This window comes from Passer domesticus, chromosome 32, assembly GCF_036417665.1.
Source record: "Passer domesticus isolate bPasDom1 chromosome 32, bPasDom1.hap1, whole genome shotgun sequence".
Lineage (NCBI taxonomy): Eukaryota > Metazoa > Chordata > Aves > Passeriformes > Passeridae > Passer > Passer domesticus.
In genome coordinates this window covers 427,800-448,673 of record NC_087505.1, presented here as the reverse complement: position 1 = coordinate 448,673, position 20,874 = coordinate 427,800, and the positions used below count along the sequence as shown (strand labels likewise).

Below are 20,874 nucleotides of genomic sequence, written 5' to 3'. Positions count from 1 at the left end.
CTTTTTTCCAGCCTTGAGGACTCTGGGAATCCTCCAGAAGAGTGACCCATCCTCAGTCTATTTCCACTGTTCCAAACACCTGGCACAGGACCCACATTTCTCTTTACGCACCTGTGCTGGGTGCCTCATGTCACCTCAGAACCTTGGGTTGTCTCTGTGCTCCAGGGTTTGGATGCTGTTTTTGGATGCAGGCAAGTAAAACAATCCCTCATAGCTGGAAATGCACAATAAAGTCTTTGGGCAGGTGCATATAAATCTGCACATAAATCTCTTCTGGAAGGTCAATGTTTTGCCTCGAACCCAATGTGCAACCTCCCTCCTGGATCGAAGGTCCTCCAGAGCACCTCCTGGTCACCCTGTGGTCACAAAGCCATACTCCCTCCAATCCCACCCAAACCTCCCAGGGCATCGCATCCCCCAAGGAGCAGCATTAGCTGGGGATCCCAAAAGGGCAGGAACTCCAGGAGACTCCAGTTCCAATGCAGAATGAACTTTATTGAGTTTGAAGACAGAAACAAAGCAGGGCCGGGCAGGCAGCCCTGGCCAGCAGTGGGACACACATCTGCCTGGGCCAGGCACGGGGCCAGCGGGAGCAGCAGGAGCCCGCTGCTGGGCTGGGCTGGGGCTGAGCCCCTGGGCCAGCAGAGCAGGGCACGGCAGGGCCCGGGGAGGCGCAGAAGAAAGCAGGACAAGCAGAGGCCTCAGCTGACCACGTTTGTCTCCCTCCTTGGCAGGAGGGCTGGAGGGACCCCGAGGCCCCTGGAAACGCTGGCCAGCAGCTCCAGGGGACACTTGGCCTGGGGAGGCACTGGCTGGACGTGCGGCCCGGCTCTAGCAGGGCAGGCACCTGCGGCCGCAGTAGCGGCCACCAAGGCCAGAGAGCCCCGAGAGCCCAAAGCCCCCCGAGTTGATGGGCACTCCCTCCTCGCTCAGGATGCTGCCCACGGCGGCGGAGGTGGAGGATCCCACGGCGGTGTTCTGCGGGAAGGAGCTGAGGATGGGCCCGGGCAGGGTGACCACCACGGGCGAGGGCTGGATGACCACGCGGGAGTCCTGGCACTGCCGGACACAGGGCTCGTTGCAGCTGTTGGCCAGCGGGGTGGGGCCGCAGGGCCGGCACAGGTCGTAGCAGGACATGGCTGGGGCTGGAGGAGCACCTGGAGAGAGGGCAGGGAAAGCACCCACAGGGTGTGAGGTACAGAGGGAGATGCTGCTCGCAGGAGTAAGCACAGCCTGGGCAGAAGGGACAGCCTGGAGAGGGAGCAAGGGAGGAATTCAACAGCCCTGAGCCCAAAGAGTTCCCTGCAAAGAGATCCCAACATCTCCCACCTCTCCCCAGGAAAAAACTACCACAAAAACCTGGTGAGAGCAGGTTCAAGGAGAAAGACTCTCAGAGATCACTATGGAGAGACAAAGATTCCATTGAGGGCCAAGGCAAAAGAGAAGAGAAGGAGAAGAGGGGGGCAAAGGCCCTTGCAGCTCACCTGTGTCACCGAGGAGGAGAAGGCAGGAGAGGTGGATGAGAGCCCCTCACTTGCTCTGCCTTTTATACTGTCTCACACAGCCCCGGGCCCGACGCGCCTCTGCACAGGGAATGTGTTTACCAACAAGCTCATATTTTATGCAAAGTATCCCCAATTAAGTAAACTGGAGGTTGTTTATGCTCCCTGCAAGGCTGTCTTTTCATTTCCCTGTGCAGGACATGCCCATTCAGCCAAACTGGCTCCTTTCAAGTGCCAGCATTAGAGGCCAAAATGTTTTTAGGGTATTTTTCAGCCAGAACCAGGCTGATGTTTCAGCCAGCTGGGTGGAGTGGTGCCATATTTCCAGGTGATGTCAGCACCTTCCCCTCCTGAGGCAGCTCTGAGCCTTTGGAGTGATAAATGCAGGTTTTTTATTATAAACCCAGGATTAAAGGGCTGGCTTTGGTGGGGACTGGCCATAGACATTGCTCCCTGTGACTCCAAGGCCTTTCAAGCCTTCTTAGACATCATTTATTCATCAGAGAGGCTACAGGGGTTGGTTTTGAACTTTCTTTGGGATCTCATATTGCCTTTAGAAGAAATTATCTCATTTCTTCTGCCTTTCACCTCTTTCAGCATTGCCTGGAGTTCTCCTGCAGAACAGGACAGTTCCAGAGGGAAGGACGCTGCTTTCCCAACAACCAATATTAGTCAGGGTCATTATCTTGCAGAAAACACTCCCTAATGAGAGCATATTACTTCAAAACTCGTATTTTTCCCATTCCTCATGGCCATCTCTCCACTCCTTTTTTTCTCTTGCCTCTGACCAGGTCCTACACCCTGCCCCAAAAACTCGGGAATATTTCCAAGCAGGACACAGGGAGCAGCTGAGGGCTGGCAGTGCCCGCAAACCCAGCCTGGGAGCAGCAGGGGCCAGGATGTCCCCAGAGATGGGGAAGGGAAGGATTCCACGCTCTGAGCTGCATTTCCTGGGGCAAGGGCAGAGCTGGTGTCCCCAGGAGCAGTGACAGCCCTGCCTGGGCACCACCGTGACACCCCTTATGGCAAAGGGGGAAAAACTCCTGTCCCAGCAAGGCTGGGGCTCCATCAGAGACAAAAAAATTCTAAATCCCAGAGGTCCAAGCCAGATTCCTCATCCAGGAGGGTGAAGGGAGCTCTCAGGTTGACAGGAGAACTTTCTCCAAAAAAACACTTTCAGGAGAAACCCCCAGGTCTGACAGAGCAGATCTAACAGAGAGATTTCCTTCAAAACACATGCACCACATTTCCATCCAAGGCATTTCCACTCAAATCCCTTCCACAGGCAAAACACTGAATGCAACAAAGGCATTTCCAGCCCTCTCTCCTTCTCCCCCACCCAGCCCTCCCCACTGAGGGGCTCCATGAAGCATCAGGTGTCTCCACCCACCCTGTTCTCTCAGGGGTGTCCTGGGGGTGTTGACTCCCTTCCCTGGTTCCATTTTGACCCTGTTGCTCCAATATCCCCTCCTGGCTCAGGCAGGGACAGGAGGGCATTTCCACAGCAGATAAAGAGACAGAGGAACTTGGCAGGATGGTTTTATTTCAGATATTGAAGCCCTGAATAGGGCAGAGGAGCAGCGTTTGACTGTCACCAGATGGCTGCAGGGCCAGGCACACCCCATTCCCTGGGGAGAAACGCTCCACAGAATGCAGGAAAAGAAAATTGGGCATCATGTTGTCTTTGGCAGTTAGGCACACGTGCCTTCAAGTCGTCTGGGACTCCCTCAGCATTCAGGGCTTGGGAGAAATGCTCCAGGAGGGAAGGCAAATGTCCAGAGGTAGGTGGTAAAACACAACCACGGCCTTGGGCAGGTGGGTGAAACTGGCACAGAAACATCGGGTCAGTGGCTTGACTCATCAGCTGGAAAATGTCCCCAACCTCTGTCCTGGCTGAGATGACCCCTGGGGCACTCTTGGTCACCCTGTGCACACTCATGCAAGGCCACACGCCCTCCACTGCCCCATGCCACTTCCAGAGACTGTGCCCTTGGAGGTTCTCACCTTGCCCAGGTGTGAGAAAGATCCATCCCTGGCCTCCAACCACCCAAACCCCCCAGATCATCACACCCCCCATAGAGCAGCATTAGCTGCACGTCCCATCAGGGCAGGAACTCCAGGAGACTCCAGTTCCAATGCAGAATGAACTTTATTGAGTGTGAAGACAGAAACAAAGCAGGGATGGGCCAGGCCCAGGCCAGGCTGGCCCAGCAGCAGGGCCGGGCAGGCAGCCCTGGCCAGCAGTGGGACACATGTCTGCCTGGGCCGGGCACGGGGCCAGTGGGAGCAGCAGGAGCCTGCTGCTGGGCTGGGCTGGGGCTGAGCCCCTGGGCCAGCAGAGCGGGGCACGGCAGGGCCCGGGGAGGCGCAGAAGAAAGCAGGACAAGCAGAAGCCTCAGCTGGCCACGTTTGCCTTTGTTCTTGGCAGGAGGGCTGGAGGGGCCCCAAGGCCTCTGGAAACGCTGGCCAGCAGCTCCAGGCTCAGTGAGGCACAGGGCTTGGGGCGTCCTGGGGGAGGCACTGGCTGGACGTGCGGCCCGGCTCTAGCAGGGCAGGCACCTGCGGCCGCAGTAGCGGCCACCAAGGCCAGAGAGCCCCGAGAGCCCAAAGCCCCCCGAGTTGATGGGGACCCCAGACTCGCTCAGGATGCTGCCCACAGCAGCGGAGGTGGAGGATCCCACGGCGGTGTTCTGCGGGAAGGAGCTGAGGATGGGCCCGGGCAGGGTGACCACCACGGGGGACGGCTCGATGATGACCCGCGAGTCCTGGCACTGCCGGACACAGGGCTCGTTGCAGCTGTTGGCCAGTGGGGTGGGGCCGCAGGGCCGGCACAGATCGTAGCAGGACATGGCTGGGGCTGGAGGAGCACCTGGAGAAGGCACAGGCAGAACGTGAGGCACGGCCTCAGCAGGAGAAGGAGCAGAGGCCGAGGGAAGGGACAGGGATCAAAGAGGAAGAAAGGATCAGGGGCCCCATCCCCATGGCTTCCTGCAAAGAGCCCCAGAGCTTCTCCCAGCTCCTTCCAGTGAGCTGAGGCTGGGAGCAGGATCTGGGAGCAAAGTTCTCCGCAGGAGCTGCACAGCAGCAAGGCCAGAGATGAAGGCAAAGACAAAGAACAGAAGGAGAAGGAGAAGAGGGAGGCAAAGGCCCTTGCAGCTCACCTGTGTCACTGAGGAGGAGAAGGCAGGAGAGGTGGATGAGAGCTCTTCACTTACTCTGCCTTTTATACTGTCCCACACAGCCCCGGGCCCACGGGCACCCTCAGCACATGGAACGTGTTTACCAAGCTCATCCTGCATGCAAAACATCCCCATTAGAGAAATGGGGACATTGCAATGCTGCTTTTTCATTTCCCTGTGCAGGACATGCCCAGTCAGCCTCCCAGGCTCCTTTCAAGGGCCAGGATTAGAGGCCAAAATGTGTCTGGGGGCAGTGCCACGTCAGCAGGGCCGGGTGATGCAGCTGGTGTTGGGGACTGTCCTATTTCACCAGGGGACACCAGGGCCTTTGCCCTCCAGGGCCTCACTTTCAGATTCCCAGAATGGTCAGGGCATTTTTCCTGGCATGCCTAAAATAACAAGCCAGGCTTGAAAATATGTTTTCTGTGACAGGACTCACCTCATCTGCTGCCTAACCAAACACTCGACTCCATCAGAGCTGGGTATAAACTTCCCAGTCACCTTGGACACTCTGAAGAATCAGGGATTTCACATCCAGATAAATCCATGTGCTCTTTGCCCTTCCATGCCCTTGTGGAGAGCCCCCAGCATCCTCGAGTCAACAGGAGGATGTTTGAAAAGCAGAAAGTGCTCCCCAACACACCCTAACTGCTCCCACCAGCTCCACTCAGCACCAAGTGTCCATGTTGGGCCTTTCCCACTGCTCCTTCTCCATCCCCAAATCTCAAAATCCCTTCTGGGAGCCTACACCCAAACTCAGTAGCAGGTGGTGGAAAGAGCCTGCAGAGCTCTCCGAGGAGACATCAAAACACATCAGAGGGACTCATGGTCTGGGAATGTCAGCAGGAAAACACTGGAGGCAAGCAGAAGCAAGGTCATGGGCTGCTCTTCCATCATGTCAGCACACTCAGACATGCAGGGACAACCAGGCCTGGCCTCGTCCCATGGTCAGCACTGAGGGACTGCCCTTAATGGCCTTTGAGACCTCCATTCCCTGCCCTTCATCCCTGGAATGGTCTCTGACCCCTCCATCCCTGGAATGGTCTGTGACCCCTCCGTTCTGCTCCAGGTCGAGTGAGGATTACTTGTGTTTGGACAACGCTCTCAGGCACAGGGTGGGATTTTGGGGTGTCTGTGCAGGGTTAGGAGTTGGATTGGATGATTTCTGGGTCCCTTCCAGTCTGGATATTCCACAATTCTGTGACTCCCTGAATGACAGGGAGTAGAAGACATGGGAGGAAGCAGGAGTACCTGGTCCTCCTCTGCATCACCACCCACACAACAACTCAACACCCGAGCAATTTTCTCCCTGTGCCCAACGTGTCCCTGTGATCTCCTGAGCTGTGCCTGCAGCCCTGAGCCCTCCAGGAGGGACAGGAGGGTACAAGGGATGCTGTGGTGGCAGAAATGAAGGGTGACAGCTCCTTGGGAATCTGTTGCATGAAAGACATTGTCATGGTTGAGACGGTCACAATACCAAGCAACACTCCATTGTCAGAAGCCTTCAAACCTGGTTTTGTTATAGCATGCATGCTTTTTATACATTCTTACAAAGCTCGTAAGTTTACTCATTGGTCAGGAAAGACAAACAAAGTGCTCATTGGAACTGGCAGTTGCAGCTTTCTCTTATTTCTCCTTCTTTCTTTCTTGGTTTCTGTGTCAAGGACCTTGGTAGGAAATTCTTTCAGGGGTGAACATGGATCCTCTTCTCAAACTTCCCTCTGGCTCACAGAAGTCGCTGTAAAACCTCTAACACAGGACATGAGCCATGGAAGGTGTCCCAGGAAACATTTATCTACTGAGTGATGGAACACATGGACCAGGGAAGTTATTATGGAGTGTGAATCCTTGGATACATTGAGAAGCCATTGGCACCTAAGCCAATCCCTCAAGGCTGTCCCACCTGAAGCAAGGGTTGGGCCACGTGAACTCTGGAACTGTATTCCAACCCCAAAAATTGAGATTTTGTGACCTCCCCCATGGAGGAGCTTTAGTTGGGGATCCCAAAAGAGAACGAACTCCAGGAGACTCCAGTTTCAATGCAGAATGAACTTTATTGAGTGTGAAGAAAGAAACAAAGCAGGGCCATGCAGGCAGCCCTGGACAGCAGTGGGATACACGTCTGCCTGGTCTGGGTACAGGGCCAGCGGGAGCAGCAGGAGCCTGCTGCTGGGCTGGGCTGGGGCTGAGCCCCTGGGCCAGCAGAGCAGGGCCCAGGGAGGCGCAGAAGAAAGCAGGACAAGCAGAAGCCTCAGCTGGCCACGTTTGCCTTTGTTCTTGGCAGGAGGGGCCCCGAGGAAACGCTGGCCAGCAGCTCCAGGGGACACTTGGCCTGGGAGGCACTCACTGGACGTTCAGCCCGGCTCTAGCAGGGCAGGCACCTGCGGCCGCAGTAGCGGCCACCAAGGCCAGAGAGCCCCGAGAGCCCAAAGCCCCCCGAGTTGATGGGGACCCCAGACTCGCTCAGGATGCTGCCCACGGCGGCGGAGGTGGAGGATCCCACGGCGGTGTTCTGCGGGAAGGAGCTGAGGATGGGCCCGGGCAGGGTGACCACCACGGGCGAGGGCTGGATGACCACGCGGGAGTCTTGGCACTGCCGGACACAGGGCTCGTTGCAGCTGTTGGCCAGAGGGGTGGGGCCGCAGGGCCGGCACAGGTCGTAGCAGGACATGGCTGGGGCTGGAGGAGCACCTGCAGAGAGGGCAGGGAAAGCACCCACAGGGTGTGAGGTACAGAGGGAGATGCTGCTCGCAGGAGAAAGAGCAGAGCCTGGGCAGAAGGGACAGCCTGGAGAGGGAGATTGAAAGGACAAGGTATTGTAGTCCTCAAGAGGACCCTAAAAACACAGACAAGACCTGCTCCCACCTCCCTGCAGTGTGGCACAGAGAATGGAGAGGATCACCAACTGTCCCAGCAAAACAAAACTGAGGCAAAGCCCCAGTGGGAGCCAGAAGAGACAGAGGAAAAGAAATAGAAACAGGGAAAAGCACTCACCTGTATCACCGAGGAGGAGAAGGCAGGAGAAGTGGATGAGGGATCCTGCACTTGCTCTGCCTTTTATACTGTCCCACACAGCCCCGGGCCCAGGGACAGTCTTTGCAGAGGGAATGTGATTACCAAGCTCATCTCGCATGCAAAACATCGCAATTACAAAAATTAGTGTTTTTATTTTTGCCCTGCAACGCTGCCTTTTCATTTCCCTGTGCAGGACGTGCCCAGTCAGCCTCCCAGGCTCCTTTCAAGTGCCAGAATTAGAGGCCAAAATATTTCCAGGGAAAATGATTTGTCAGCAGGACCAGGTGATGGCGGCAGGGCTGAGAAGTGTCCCACTGACAATCTGGTGTCAGCCCCTGGTCCTCCAGGGCAGGACTTTCAAGTGCAGAGGCCACCCTATGTCTCCTGGTGGACATTGGCACCACGGGGCTGACTGGGGCTGGTCCCTCGCCTGAAGGGATTCCTGAGATTGCAAAAGCTGTCCCAGAACTTTGAATTCCACCTGGGACCAATCCCCATTTTGTCACACAGCCCAGAGCACGGAGTGCCATGGCCAGTTTCCCTTTGAACACTCCAAGGGATGCCGACTCCAAACCCCCCGGGGCAGCCCCTGCCAAGGCCAGAGCAGCAGCGCCCAGCCTGGAGAGGGACAGAGATGAGGAACAGAGCTGACCCTCGCAGGGGAACGGCCAGGCTGGAACCTCAGGGCCCTGAGGAACCCAGCTCCATAATCGGGAAACACTTTAAAGTCCTGCCCTGGAGGGCCAGGACTGGAATTATTTGGGATGTCGGACACTCCTCAGCACTTGCTGCATCACCCGGCCCTGCTGACGTGGCACTGCCCCCAGACACATTTTGGCCTCTAATCCTGGCACTTGAAAGGAGCCTGGGAGGCTGACTGGGCATGTCCTGCACAGGGAAATGAAAAAGCAGCATTGCAATGTCCCCATTTCTCTAATGGGGATGTTTTGCATGCAGGATGAGCTTGGTAAACACGTTCCATGTGCTGAGGGTGCCCGTGGGCCCGGGGCTGTGTGGGACAGTATAAAAGGCAGAGTAAGTGAAGAGCTCTCATCCACCTCTCCTGCCTTCTCCTCCTCGGTGACACAGGTGAGCTGCAAGGGCCTTTGCCTCCCTCTTCTCTTTCTCTTCTCTTTTGCCTTGGCCCTCAGTGGAATCTTTGCCTCTCCATAGTGCTTTCTGAGAGTCTCCTTGAACCTGCTCTCACCAGGTTTTTGTGGTAGTTTTTTCCTGGGGAGAGGTGGGAGATGTTGGGATCTCTTTGCAGGGAACTCTTTGAGCTCAGGGCTGTTGAATTCCTCCCTTGCTCCCTCTCCAGGCTGTCCCTTCTGCCCAGGCTGTGCTTCCTCCTGCGAGCAGCATCTCCCTCTGTACCTCACACCCTGTGTGTGCTTTCCCTGCCCTCTCTGCAGGTGCTCCTCCAGCCCCAGCCATGTCCTGCTACGACCTGTGCCGGCCCTGCGGCCCCACCCCGCTGGCCAACAGCTGCAACGAGCCCTGTGTCCGGCAGTGCCAGGACTCCCGCGTGGTCATCCAGCCCTCGCCCGTGGTGGTCACCCTGCCCGGGCCCATCCTCAGCTCCTTCCCGCAGAACACCGCCGTGGGATCCTCCACCTCCGCCGCCGTGGGCAGCATCCTGAGCGAGGAGGGAGTGCCCATCAACTCGGGGGGCTTTGGGCTCTCGGGGCTCTCTGGCCTTGGTGGCCGCTACTGCGGCCGCAGGTGCCTGCCCTGCTAGAGCCGGGCTGAACGTCCAGTGAGTGCCTCCCCAGGCCAAGTGTCCCCTGGAGCTGCTGGCCAGCGTTTCCAGAGGCCTCGGGCCCCCTCCAGCCCTCCTGGCAAGGAGGAAAGGAGGCAGGTGCTGTCTGGTCTCGTGGGCAGCCTCTTTCAGCCTTGAATATCCTGCTTTTGAAGAGTTTCCTTGTCTCTGATTTTGCATTTCACAGTGGTTTAATGCTGTGGTTGCCAACAGTCAGTGGAGGGGTTGTCTTCAGGAATTAAGGAAAGGTGGAGTCTTGCTTTCTGTCTCTCAGTCGGAATGGTTTCTTTTACCTTCATAAATATATATTTTCCCTTTGTTTTTGCTGAAAGCTACTTGACTGTTTATCATTAAACTGATGTTGCATCTGATTTTGAGTTTCATTGTGGTTTTTCTCCCCATTTTTACCTCCCCTTGGGGCAGAATTATGTGAAAATCTATGCAAGGATTTCACAGAGGAAAATGTGCATCCAAAAGTCACCACAACTCATCTGATGAAAATAGTTTCATTGGTTTTTACACTCTTGAGAAGCACTGAACAGCTTCTCAAATCTATTTCTCTTTCTAGGATGTTTCCCCCCAAATTTTGTTATCCCACCCCTGTATTTAATAGTACATTTTTGGTGTTTAAGCTTGAGAGATTTTAGATCTTGTCCCCTATTTGGCATCTTTGAAATGCTTGAGAATCTGAGCGATTATTAATATGGCAGAAGCAACACTTTCCACTGTGGCAACCAAAAGAGATTCAATAAAAATAAAGCTATGAAATAAAATCTATTTGAAAATTAAATAATCCTGGAGCTGAGATAAAAATATTTGAGGAACTTGAGAGAAGGCTCCTGGCATTCGGGTGTGGAGCTGGTCCAAATGTCCACAGAACAGGCAAAAGAGGTGGGGTTTTCTATTCAAATGTTTTATGCTTTGTTTAAAGTTTATTAAAAAATATTTGCCTACAAATTGACAAACTTGGGAGGAGAAGGGTTCAGCATATAGATGGAATAGAATCCTAAAATATCCTCATTGGAAGGGGCCCTCAAGGGTCATCCAATCCAGCTCCTGGTCCTGCACAGCAACCTCAAAATCCCAAAACGACCCTGGAAGCATTGCCCAAACACTCCTGGAGCTGTGCCCATTCCCTTGGGATCCTGGGCAGTGCCCAGCACCCTCGGGAGGGGAAGAATTTTCCACAAAAATCCTGCCCAAACCTCCCTGGCACAGCTCCAGCCATTCCCGTGTCACAGGGAGCAGAGGAACTCTGCTGGTGACCCTTTCTGCCTACGGCTTGAGGCAGCAATGCCAAAAAAGTGAAATCTGGGGAATGAAAATGTCCCAGACTGAGAGGAGACTGGGCTGGAAAAGAGGTTTCCATGGGCAAATTTTCCAAACAATTCATCAGAGGGACTGGTGGGATGAGTTGTTCCCTGGGATCCGCGAGGAATCCAAGGGTGGCAGCATTCCGCACGACAGAACCGCTGCAGTTGTATTTATGATCAGACTAATTTTTCTAGTTTTTTGAATACAAAAACAAATCCTTGTGGTCAGCTTAAGTGACATCCCAGATATGGCACTTGCTGATAAAAATGTTACACATAAGATTTCTGTGCTATCACAATTTAATTATGGTGTGAAATTGATGCAATACCAATTAAAAAGTATTGGGTTTAAAAGATGGTTTAAATCTGTTTTTATTGAAAAATATGTAAGGGGTTTGGAAATGTGTTCTGCATCTACTGCCAACAAACCATTTCATCTATTTAATCTCTTTAATCTATTTGATCTATTTAATCTATTTAATCTATTTTGTCTATTAATCCCACAATGCAAATGGACACAGAGCAGGACAGGTTTAGGAGGGGAATTTGGGTGAGTGAAGAGTCTGGGTAAGGAGAAATATACCCTGAAATTTCCCCTTGCTGACCTAAAGGGGATAAAATGGAAAAAAGCCATGTTCCAGAATCTTCCCAACCCAGCACAGCAGGAGGGTTGTGCAGGGTGTTGAAGTTTTTATTAAATGGAGATGCTCAGTTCAATTTCAAGCAGAATTTTGTATCTTTAAGGGTCTGATCCATCACCTGCAATGACTGAAATCACTGGAGAGACAAGTTCTGAAGAATGTGAGCACGGTTTAGAAGCCATGTCCCCCTTGGATGTTCAGGTGGAAAAATGGGTGCAAGAACTCTTTAGATATTTTTGACTTTATGGGGTTTTTGAAGCATCTTTTTTTTTTTTGCATTAATTAGTTCTCACACATATTTAAGCAAGTGGAACCTTTTCTTGATAAAGGAATTGTCCTGCTTTTGTTTCCCAGTCTAGGTTTAGGCTGGCATTGCGTGAGAAGCCTCATCTACCCATTAAAAATTCTTTCATCTTCCCAATTTATGGGTACTTTTAATTTCTGGTACTTTTAGACCAACTCTAATAATGTCAACGTCAAATTACTTCAAGCACAGTCTAATAAAGACATTTTTTTTTCCAGCTCCTCAGCAATTTGTTCACTTGTGGCCTCCTTGGGATCCAAGATCAAATCCAAGCGGAGCCCAAACTCTTTGTGTGCCATTCCCAGTCTGACCCACTTACAGACAATTGTCAATTAAAATGTTCACATCTCCAAAAAAAACCTCTGAGGAATTTTCCAAGCTTGGAGAAGCTTTAGGGTGACCTCATTGTGGCCTTCCAGGACCTGAAGGAGCCAACAAGAAACGTGGGGAGCAAATTTCCAAAGGGAGTGACAGGACAAGGGGGAAAAGAGGTAGAACTGAAAGAGGGGAAATTTAGGTTGGGTTTGGGTAGGAATTCTTCCCTGTGGGGGTGGTGACCCCCTGGCACAGGTGGTTCCATGGATTCCCCACCTCTGGAAGTGTCCCAGGACAGGTTAGACAAGGCTTGGAGCAACCTGGGATCATGGGAGGTGTCCCTGCACACAGATTGGCACAGGATGAGCTTTGAGGTCCCTTCCCACCCAAACCATTCCATGATTCCATGATTCTGACTGGTGTTTGTGATCTGAGGTGGAACAGGATGGGTTTAGAGGTCCCCTTTGTAAAAGAACTGATAAATCAGGATTAAATGTCCCCTTGTTCTCCCAGCTGAGCCCCAAACTGCGTTACCCACATTTAATGCCATAAAACCATCTGAATTCGATGTGATAAACTGGCAATTTGTCTCTGAATTCCACAATTCTGGCACTTCCTACCTGGGTTCTGTGGGATTTCAGGGCTGGATGGATGTGCTCTATAGGCAGGGCCTTGCCCAAACCCAGGATTGAGATTGTTCTGACGCCCGACTGGAGGCAGAGCCTGGTGAGCATTGCTGGAGACAGGAATTTATTAAGGATTTACACTCATACCCTTAATAAAAGAACGCCTTGGAATGATGAATTATGTATTATAGACATTCTTGGTATTTTTCTTTATGACTAAAGTCAAACATACGCCGGAGTCTGGATTTTGTTGTGACTGAAAGGTGGCCCTGGAATAAATTTGGTCCCTAATTCCTGAGATGAGAGAAACCTGCGGGACGGAATCTGTCTGTCAGAAGATAAGGAGGAAATAAAACCAAAGTAAATAAGCACTGAGGAAAAGAACATTTAATCAGGTGGAACATTTGACATTCAGGACATACTCGTTGGGAATTAATTCCAGGTACAAAGGCTGTCTGTGGTCCCCAGGCCATCAGGGCTGAGGTATAAAAACCAACTCAACCCAACTCCTTCCTACCACTTCTCTTCCCTCTTTCCTCTTTTGTGAGCAAGGTTAGTCCAAATCCACTTCTTTCTCTGTTTGCTGAGTTCTTGCCTTTTAGTAATCTGGTTTTTTCCCCACAGTGTTCTGCTGCTTGCTGGATTCTTCTTTTTTTTTTTTTTTTTTTTTTTTTTTTTGGTGGGGGGAGACTTTTTCTGTTTAAAAAGTTGGGGTTTGCTGTTGGAATCGTGGAATTTCTGGAGTCCTGACTTGGCTATAGAGATCCTTGAACTTGTGATAGAAATTTATTCAAGCGCTGGATTTCAGACATGCTAAATGACATAGAAAATATTAGAACTAATAAAGATTAACGAATTGCATGCGTGGAATAACTCTGCAAGGGGTTGGAACTCTGGGGTCTTGAAAGATCCTTTTAAACTCCAACTATTTATTAAAATAGAAAATCTGGCAGCTCAGTTACATTTCAGCAGCACTTTATATCTTGGAGGGTCTTTTCTATCCTGGAATGTCAGCTGGGTTGCCAAGTGTGGAAATTTCATTCCAGAGTGCAAAGACATCTCCTGGAATTCTGGGAAGTGGGGTCAGGCTTTATGGGGTGGAAGGGAAAGAAGAGGAAAAAACAGAGCAGAGCTGAACACCCCCTAGAAATCAGAGAATTTTGGTTTTATTGCTGTGGTGCAGATAGAACCCATGGAATTCCTGCTTTTTCTCACATCCATATATGAGTTGTCTGGGAAAAATTCCAAAGACCTCTTCTTCAAGGCTGCTTAATGACATTGAAATTTGTCATTGAAATTTGTACCTCTTTGTAGGCAAAGTTGGAGCCTTGAAACGAATCCTCCCTTTCATTTTTCCAGCTGCCCATAGACCTCTCTCCACAGGTACATCTGTGGTTGGGTTTTACTCCTAATTGCTGCTCCCCCAACGCTCTGGGTGTGCGGAGCTGGGTCTCTCCAGAAGTGCAATCAAAATCCTACAATTAAATTAATGACGCAGGTTTGTTTCTTTTGTTCTGCTGCCAGTTCTTGTCCAGATCTCCGACAGCCCAGAGGACATTTCAGCCTCTGTCTCTCTTTATTTAAGAGTTTGGTTTCCTCCTCAGCTCCTGGCTCAGTTCCTAAAAGGCTCCTTGGAAAGTCTCTGTCCCGATAACTGAGCTAAAAAGAGTAAATGAACTGAGTAAATGCAGGTGTGACACATCTCCTGCCTTGCCCTCAGGTGTGCTCCTGTATTCCAGACCTCATCCTGAGCCATGTCCTGCTACGAGCGATGTCCCCCCACGTCCTGCGGCCCTACGCCGCTGGCCAACAGCTGCAACGAGCCCTGTGTCCGGCAGTGCCAGGACTCCACCGTGGTCATCCAGCCATCCCCCGTGGTGGTCACCCTGCCCGGGCCCATCCTCAGCTCCTTCCCACAGAACACCACCGTGGGATCCTCGGCATCCGCAGCTGTTGGGAGTGTTCTGAGCGCCGAGGGTGTCCCCATCAACTCGGGCAGCTCCTTGGGCTTTGGCGGCCTTGGGGGCTTTGGCTACCCTGGGTTGGGCAGTGGCTACAGCCGGCCCTACAGGCGCTACAACACCTCCCGCAGTGGCTTCTACTAAGGTGGGAGGAGAAGACCAGGAATGCTGAACCCCAGCCCATCCCTGGAGCAGGACTGAGCTCACGGTGTCCAAACCAGGGTCAGATCACCACAGCTCCACCTGAACGGAGTCCATCAGGCCCTGAAATGAGGCCACTGCTCCTGTTTTACTCCTGGGCGTTTCTGGTCCTGTTTGTAGCTCTGTTGCTCAGGGTATTTGGTACTACCCGGTGTAAAGTTTTAAGTTTAGGGAGTAGGCGGGGTGTGGTTCTCAGGGTGCACGGGAAGAAGAGCTCTGCCTTGGGAACACGTCCCCCTGAGCTGAGCCTTTCCCCCCCACACTATCCCCTGGTGCTTTGCAGGGCTTTAATACTCTTGTTGGGATAAATAAAATGATGCTTTTATTGTAATCTCCAGAGTCTCCCGCTGTTTTTTTCCCTCCCCTCCTGTTCTTATTTGAAACTTTTTCAGTTTCATTTTTTTAGGTGAAATTTGTCACTGAGTAGATCATCAATAGTCTGGGGGAGTTGGGAATGTTGGGAATGTGGAGAATGTTCAGCCTGGATTGTGGAGAACTCAGAACACCTCCATGATGTGATTTAGATTTGCAACACCCACTGAAGGCACTAAACCAGTCCATTTTGCAGGGGAAAAAAGGGAAGAAATTCTCTTGTTGGGAAGGTTTGGGGCATTCCAATAACCCAGTTATACAAACAATGTCTGCAGCAGGTTGAGCTGTCCCCAGGAGTTAAACTGCTCATGGTTTATGTCCCAGCCTGGCATGAGATGAAAAACCTCCCTCAAAGCTTCTTTCATCTCCAGGACCCGGCATTCATTTCAACCCTTTGTTCCATCACACCCAGGGCTCCAGAGCTAACACAATGCAACAAATTTCAATTCATGCAGTAATTTGTCAACTCTTTGGTGCCTCACCTGTCCCGGGAGCTCCAAAGGCATTAATTGAGTGTGGGGAGTGCCAAACTCAACTAGCCGGGGTTGGTGTGTCCTGGTTCTCCATCCAAGGGCTCCCAACCTCTTGGAGGAACTCCGGGTGTTAATTAGGGAGCTGGAATCCCTGCCAGGCTGTTAATGAGGCCATTCCCAAAATGGGATCTCCCCTCCAAGAGCAGTTTCTGTGCCTGGAGGGGAGGATGAGGAGGAGGAAGCGTTCCTGGGTTATCTCAGTTTTACCCATGAAAGCAAATTTTTCTTGGGAGGGATCCCTACTAGAAGGAACAGATTTTGTAACATATCGGAAAAGATTGCGCGCTGTTGAGTTGTGGAGAGTTTGAGGATAGGGAGGAGAAGGACTCCCCTTTTATAGAAAAACCTTTCATAGAAAAACCTTTCATAGAAAAACCTTTTTGTAGAACAGACTCTAAAAAAGAAGATAATCTTCATGTGGAGAAAATAGGAGGAGTTAAAGGATTTTAAGGAGATGAAGATTCGCCTTAATTTATTTTTTTTAAAAGTATAAATGATAGAAAGGTTTAATAAAATAATTAACGTTTTTGAAGGTGTTTACCTTGAATTAGGTGAAGTCCTTTGAGTTCCCCTGACTCACCGACTTCAATTGAAGTCCTTACCTAGGGGATGTGGGCCCAGATCTCCGCACAACCTGGGGGAGCCAAAGCTTTGCATATTCGAGCCATTAGCAAGAAGTGTTGGCAACTTTGAAGTCCTTTATTCCTCTGAAGTCCGAGCCCAGTCTTTGTACAAACCTTCTTCATTTGGAGTTAATTCCTATCTTTTGCTGAGTGCTCCCCATCCCGGCTTTTTGCATCCTTTCTGTGCAGGAATTTCCAGCAGGGACAAATTGAGCTGTGATAAATGGGATGAAAAGCAGCTTCTCCTGATGTCAGGTTCAGACACCGCACAGCCTCTAACCCCCAACATTTAAATTAATCTCCAACATCCATCTTCGTGTTTAATTTGTTGTGAAAATTGCTGCACACCCTGGTGACTTCACAGGATTTTGGGGGGGAATGGGGGTGACTTGGGCATGGAAGTGGTATTAAAATTCATGTTTGGGTAAAGAAATGCAGGATTGTGGGTGTGTGGATTGGAGAGGGACTTTGGGCAAGGGCAGGGAGTGACAGGACAAGAGGGGATGAGTCCCAAATGACAGAAAGGGGGTTTAAATGGGATTTTGGGAAGGAATTGCTCCCTGTGAGGGTGAGGAGGCCCTGGCTCAGGTTATTCCATGAATTCCTCATTCCTGGAAGTGTCCAAGGCCAGGCTGGACGGGCTTGGGGTAGTGGAAGATGTCCCATGGTCCAGGTGATCTTTAATGTCCCTTCCAACCCAAATCATTCCATGGTTCTGTGATCTCCAGAGTTAAAGGACTGGCTGAATTTCCACCCGAAATTTCCACTCGAGTTTATTTCGAGCACCAAATCCTTCTTCATTTTCCCGGGATGGAAAAGTTTTCAAGGAATGGGTTTGATCCTGGCTCTCCAGCTCCAAACAAGCCAGCCACGATCTTTTCCTTCCTGAACGAGCAAAGGAAATAAAGGGGAAATCGGGTTTCTCCTGGAAAAGAAACGCTTTTTGCATGGGGTTTATCACGATTATTCCCGGCAAATCCCAGCTCTCAGGAATGGATCAGAATCCCAAATTCACCAGCCTGGGTGGCACCAAACGTTCTGTGAAGAAGGTGGAGCTGGCACCCAGGGCAGCACTAATTGCACTCATCCAATTTGAAACGTAATTAAAATCTGCATTTGAAAGCTCGCGAAAAACAGGTCTGAAAAACAAACAAAACCCTCCCGTTTTGGGTGTGTTGTTTTGCAGAGGTTCTGGTGAGTAAATAATTTCTGCCCTCGAGTGTGAATTAATTTCTGGAGCTGTTTTCTGCTGTTCCCATCAGAATTCCAGCTGGGAATTCCACACTACCCCGGCTCTCTGCAGGAATCCTCCTCAGATCCATCCAGGAGTTAGTGACATTAATTTTTGGACAAAACCAGAAATCACAACAGAAATTGTTGAAGTTTATTAGTCCGGAGTAAAATGCCAAAACAAATCCCAAACCTGAATGATTTTAAAATTGTTGGTGACAGAATCTGAAGGAAATTAACAACGAAATGAGCTCCAGTCAGATGTGAAAATGGAGGATTTCACATCTCCATGTGCCTTCAGGGGGGGTTCTTCGAGGAGGGGTGAGGTCCCAGGCTCTGCCTACCCCAAAAACCATCTCAGAGGTTCCAAGCCTTTGAGGAACAGATTCTTCATAATGAGCTAATTAATTACAATTCACAACGAATTGCAGATGCCAGTCTTGCCAGGGAAATTCCCTCTGCTTCTCCATGGATTTTGGGGTCACCTCTGTGCCCAGACACTTTACCCAGGGATGACTGTGAGTAACCTCCCAGTTCCATTTTGATTAAAGATCTCTTTTTTCAGACGTTCAGTCACTCACAGGTGTCTCAGGAGGATGTTCTCACATTATGCAAAAAGTCTTAATTATAATCTCAATATTTAGGTCTGGCCTTGATGACAAAAATCTGTGAACTCTTAATTTGCTCACTTTAATTCATCTCAAAACCAGGCCATTAAGTCATTCTGAGAGTACAATGAAATAAAGGCTTTAGTTGGAACAATATTTATTGTAATTGGTTACAAGGAAGTCTCCAAACAGATTTGAAATGTTGCCAGATCTGTTTTTAAATTCACAGCTGGATTTGAAACTTGCTTTGTGTTTTCCAAGCAAAGCTCGGATGAAGGAGGAATAAAAAGAATGAAGAAAAATTTTTAAAAGATGAAAACAAACTCTGGATGGTGTTATGCAAGTTAATTCCTCAACTAACTCCCAGAAATATTAGGAATAATAGGAAGTATTTTTAAATAGCTGCTAATTTCTTAAAGTATAGAGAAATAGTGAGGAATGCACAGCTAAAAACAGCCAAGGAATTTTTTTTTGAGAATCCTCCAGAAATATGAGATGGCTCGAGCCGAACCTTGAACTTTTCCATTTTGATTTAAAATAAAGCAGCTGTAATTCCTGCAGATAGAAACAATGGCATCAATTTCACAGCCCAATTACTGCCCTGCACCCCCAAATCTTCATAACATCTTATTAAATAAAATACAAGAATTCAGATCTAGGTCAGGGATCTGAAATGTGCCCAGGATGGGACATTTGCATGGTGGCACTCCAATAAAGCTACTGATAAACTTTGAAGTCCTCAGGAAGCTCTGCCCAAGCTAAATGAGTTTCAGTTCCCAGGAGATCCCCACAGAGACAGCCCTAATTTAAAGGTGATTTGCATGTCTCGGGAGTGGATGTGCCAGCAGAGCAAGAACCTCAGGATTAATCCCTGCATTCAGGACTGCTCATGGATTTGAGGTTGGAAAAGAGCTCCAGGATCACCAACCCCCACCTGTGATTGATCCCTCAATGTCCCCTTGTTCCTGGGATTGGGACGCCAAACCTCCCTGGGCAGCCTCTTAGATGGAAAAATTCTCTCTTCTTTCCCAGAGAACCTCTCCACGCCCAGAGGTGTCCGAGGAATGAGTGGCCCTTGGGCTGGTGACCAGGCTGGGGTTGGGAACACCTCGGACTCGATGGTCCTGGAGGCCTTCTCCAACCTCAGAGATCCTCTGGAAAGCAGCTGGAAATACTCATGGCTTGCCTTCCAAAACCTGCAATTCTCTGTGAATTCCCCCAGGATTTACCTTTCAGAGGAGGGCGCTGCATTATGCAAATGAGGCCTAATCTCCTTTAATGACCCCAAGCAGATCCCAAAGGGGTTTGAAGGCTGAATAAATCCCATTGAATTAATCCCTGCAGTGTTCCCAGCAATGAACCCAGCCCGGAATATTTTAAGATGAAAGCACCCTGTGGTCAGATAGACAAACCACAAGATAAGGAAGTGAAGCAGTAAAAAACACAAATACTGAGGCAAAAACCCCTGTAATCAGTCGTGGCCCATAAATCACTTCTTGCACAAAGAGTGGCCCAAGTCGTTGGGCAACTCAAAACTCGGTATAAAAACCTGAGCAACTCCAGGCTCTCCCAGCCACTCTCTTCCCTCCTTTGCCTTCGTGAGTAAGGTGAGTTTGAACCTCTTTATTCTCTTTTTCCAGCAAACTTTTGCCTTGATTTTGTAGCTTTTCCCTCGCTCCTGTTGCGGCAGTTTCTCCTCAGAGGGAGGAAGGGGTTTTGTACCAGGGAAGGAGTTTTGTGTTGGTGGCGAGTTATAAAATTCATTAATTAGCCACGTTAGCTAAGTGGCTATGGGTTACTTATTAAATGGGTTATTTATTAAATGGGTTATTTATTCAGTTTTGGGATCCAAGGCAGTTTTAAGGTTGTGCAGCTGCACTTTAATATCAGGAGTGAATTCTCGTACCTGTTCAGTTGCATGACCACGTCCCACCACAGCCCAAGCAGAGAATTCACCTAAGGCCAGAACACAAGCAGCACTAAAAATCTTTCCTTCTAAATTCCCAATCCTGAATGTATCCCTGGAAAACTGCTGATAAATGTGGGTGTAACGCAGCTCCTGTATTCCAGAATTCCCTCTGGCCACAGCCATGTCCTGCTACGACCTCTGTGCCCCCACGTCCTGCGGCCCCACGCCGCTGGCCAACAGCTGCAACGAGCCCTGTGTCCGGCAGTGCCAGGACTCCACCGTGGTCATCCAGCCCTCGCCCGTGGTGGTCACCCTGCCCGGGCCCATCCTCAGCTCCTTCCCACAGAACACCACCGTGGGATCCTCGGCGTCCGCGGCCGTTGGGAGTGTTCTGAGCGCCGGGGGAGTCCCCATCAACTCGGGCAGCTCCTTGAGCTTTGGGGGCCTTGGGGGCTTTGGCTACCCTGGGTTGGGCAGTGGCTACAGCCGGCCCTACAGGCGCTACAACACCTCCCGCAGTGGCTTCTACTAAGGTGGGAGGAGAAGACCAGGAATGCTGAACCCCAACCCATCCCTGGAGCAGGACTGAGCTTATGGCCGCGGTTTTTGGATGCCACATGAGATACACCCAGCCTGGAGTTAAAGGAGCTGTGGGAGTTTGGCATCTCCCCAAACCAGGCCTTTGCTTGTCTTTTGTTGTGCTTTACTTCATATTTCTGATCAAATGTCTTGTCCTGCTTATTTGTTTTGTTTTGTTTTTTTTTGTATTTGATAATAGGCAAA

General features: G+C 50.5%; 6 protein-coding genes across 6 annotated transcripts; 3 read left to right on the top strand and 3 right to left on the bottom strand.

The window, feature by feature from the left end:
• Window positions 1-831: 831 nt before the first annotated feature.
• On the bottom strand, window positions 832-1,137 carry LOC135288226 (feather keratin 1). Its single transcript, XM_064401568.1, has one exon. It carries the CDS (start codon window positions 1,135-1,137, stop codon window positions 832-834), a length of 306 nt encoding a protein of 101 aa, XP_064257638.1.
• Window positions 1,138-3,955: 2,818 nt separating this feature from the next.
• LOC135288237 (feather beta keratin-like) lies at window positions 3,956-4,351 on the bottom strand. The gene has a single exon (XM_064401580.1). It carries the CDS (start codon window positions 4,349-4,351, stop codon window positions 4,046-4,048), a length of 306 nt encoding a protein of 101 aa, XP_064257650.1. The 3' UTR covers window positions 3,956-4,045.
• A 2,695-nt stretch (window positions 4,352-7,046) lies between these two features.
• LOC135288235 (feather keratin 1-like) lies at window positions 7,047-7,352 on the bottom strand. The gene has a single exon (XM_064401579.1). The coding sequence runs from the start codon at window positions 7,350-7,352 to the stop codon at window positions 7,047-7,049; it is 306 nt and encodes a 101-aa protein (XP_064257649.1).
• A 1,776-nt stretch (window positions 7,353-9,128) lies between these two features.
• Window positions 9,129-9,434, top strand: LOC135288225 (feather keratin 1). The gene has a single exon (XM_064401567.1). The coding sequence runs from the start codon at window positions 9,129-9,131 to the stop codon at window positions 9,432-9,434; it is 306 nt and encodes a 101-aa protein (XP_064257637.1).
• Window positions 9,435-14,408: 4,974 nt separating this feature from the next.
• LOC135288340 (feather keratin 4-like) lies at window positions 14,409-14,759 on the top strand. Its single transcript, XM_064401695.1, has one exon. The coding sequence runs from the start codon at window positions 14,409-14,411 to the stop codon at window positions 14,757-14,759; it is 351 nt and encodes a 116-aa protein (XP_064257765.1).
• Window positions 14,760-20,272: 5,513 nt separating this feature from the next.
• LOC135288312 (feather keratin 4-like) lies at window positions 20,273-20,784 on the top strand. Its single transcript, XM_064401671.1, has one exon. The coding sequence runs from the start codon at window positions 20,273-20,275 to the stop codon at window positions 20,621-20,623; it is 351 nt and encodes a 116-aa protein (XP_064257741.1). The 3' UTR covers window positions 20,624-20,784.
• Window positions 20,785-20,874: the final 90 nt, after the last annotated feature.